General features: G+C 47.8%; 1 protein-coding gene across 1 annotated transcript in view; it reads left to right on the forward strand.

Annotated features, from left to right (window-relative positions):
- Positions 1–2,071, forward strand: part of LOC117948986 (dihydrolipoyl dehydrogenase, mitochondrial-like) — a 13,565-nt gene that overhangs the window by 10,923 nt on the left and 571 nt on the right. Inside the window, 4 exon segments of the mRNA XM_034878956.1 lie at positions 597–621; positions 925–1,114; positions 1,393–1,530; positions 1,862–1,953. Of these exon segments, the coding sequence (XP_034734847.1) occupies positions 597–621; positions 925–1,114; positions 1,393–1,530; positions 1,862–1,953 (445 nt within the window).

Below are 2,071 nucleotides of genomic sequence, written 5' to 3' on the forward strand. Positions count from 1 at the left end.
CCCCCCCCAGCGCAGGCCGACTGTGTCTGCGATCGTTAATAACTCATCGACAGGGTTTTCCTGCCGTTGCAAGGCTTTTGCTTCGGGAACATTGAGCACGTAACTAGGCGGGAAATCGCGATACTTATCCCCCGATACGATATTATTGTGTTTTTTAAACATATTCTGCGATGAATATTCTGCGATATATTGCAATTTATAACCTTATTTCCAACTTCAAATTTTTCCCAATTTAAAACGACGTCCCCAAAAGGAAACTTATCAACATGTGTTTAATCTAAAATCTACATTTCTCTGTTTGTTCATCTCACTTAAAATAATAATAGCACAACAACAAAAAACAACAGATAAATGATCCCAGCACAAATTATAGAACTAACAGAATCATCAACAACCTCATGATAAGAGCAGGTTTTTTTCATGCTCATTACTTACCCGTACTAAACGCACTGCCCCCCGTTCAAAATGAACGCACTCAGAGGAGGCAGTGTTTGCCCAGCACAACCAATCACAAACCTCTACCAGAGCCGCATATTTTACATAAGAGCCAACTATAATTCTACATGAATATGAAGAACACAGACACGGTTTTACAGGTAAAACGCAGTCGCCGCTTCCTAAAACGGGAAGGGAGGCTGGTACTAAAAAATAAATAAATCACAACGCTTATCTTTAAATCCCGACCAATATCACGTCCCCATCAGTCGGGCACAAGCTCTGACCCTAATTACACCGGTGCTTTCCACAGACGGTCGCTGCTTTAGTCTTTTATTTCAGCTGCAACGCTGGAAGGAAGGGATCGCAAATATAAATAACATGTTAAAAAAAAAAAAGTTCAAACCGGTGGCAACACACGCTCAACAAGCTGACAACTGTACTCTCTCCTCCCTCTTCTTCCTGTTCCTCCTCCCCCTCCTCCCTCAGCATTTACGCCATCGGTGACGTGGTTGCCGGGCCGATGCTGGCCCACAAGGCCGAGGACGAGGGCATCATCACGGTGGAGGGCATGGCCGGCGGCGCCGTGCACATCGACTACAACTGCGTTCCCTCGGTCATCTACACGCACCCCGAGGTGGCCTGGGTGGGCAAGACAGAGGAGCAGCTCAAAGAGGAGGTGAGAGTCCTGGGGGGGGTCAGGGGGTGGGGGGTATCTCCAGTCCTGCTTTTGATTTCAATAGCTCATTTGTAAAGTTTCCTTCTTCTTTCTGATGAAAGATTTGTAATGTATATACTTTATTAGGGGAAATTACAATAGACACTCTGTTGTTACTACACACACTACACACAGGCCTGAACTACACACACACACACACACATGCTCAGGTCCTATACATGCTAATGGGGAGATGTCAGCAGTGTTTTTAACAGTCCTCCCCCTCGGCTCCCCCTCAGGGCGTCCCGTACAAAGTCGGCAAGTTCCCGTTCGCAGCCAACAGCCGAGCGAAGACCAACGCCGACACGGACGGCATGGTGAAGATCCTCAGCCACAAGGACACGGACCGGATGCTGGGAGCCCACATCGTCGGGACGGTGAGACTACAGCAGGCCGCTAACAGCTAACTGCTAACTGCTAACCGCTAACTGCTAACTAACTGGGAATAATAAGGGTTAATCAGAGGGAGAATCATCAGTCCTGCTGTAGACACACACACACACACACACACACACACATAGATAGATAGATAGAGATACACATAGACGGTGTGTATTACGCTGATAAAGTGACTGAAGAGACTTAGACTCCCCGTTGTTAATCTTAATTAATACTATGCTAAGCTTTGTGGAGGTCAGTGGTGAGTTAGCGAGTGTTGTAACCTCTGAGTCGAGGACAGAGATGATGACGGCTGCTGTTTGTCTGCAGGGCGCCGGGGAGATGATCAACGAGGCGGCGCTGGCCATGGAGTACGGAGCGTCCTGCGAAGACATCGCCAGAGTCTGCCACGCGCATCCTGTACGTCCTGCTGCCACACACACACACACACACACATACACTCAGAAACACACACACACACACACAGATGCAGAAACATGCACACACACACACACACACACAAACACAGATGCAGAAACA

This window comes from Etheostoma cragini, chromosome 8, assembly GCF_013103735.1.
Source record: "Etheostoma cragini isolate CJK2018 chromosome 8, CSU_Ecrag_1.0, whole genome shotgun sequence".
In the NCBI taxonomy this organism is placed as follows: Eukaryota; Metazoa; Chordata; class Actinopteri; order Perciformes; family Percidae; genus Etheostoma; species Etheostoma cragini.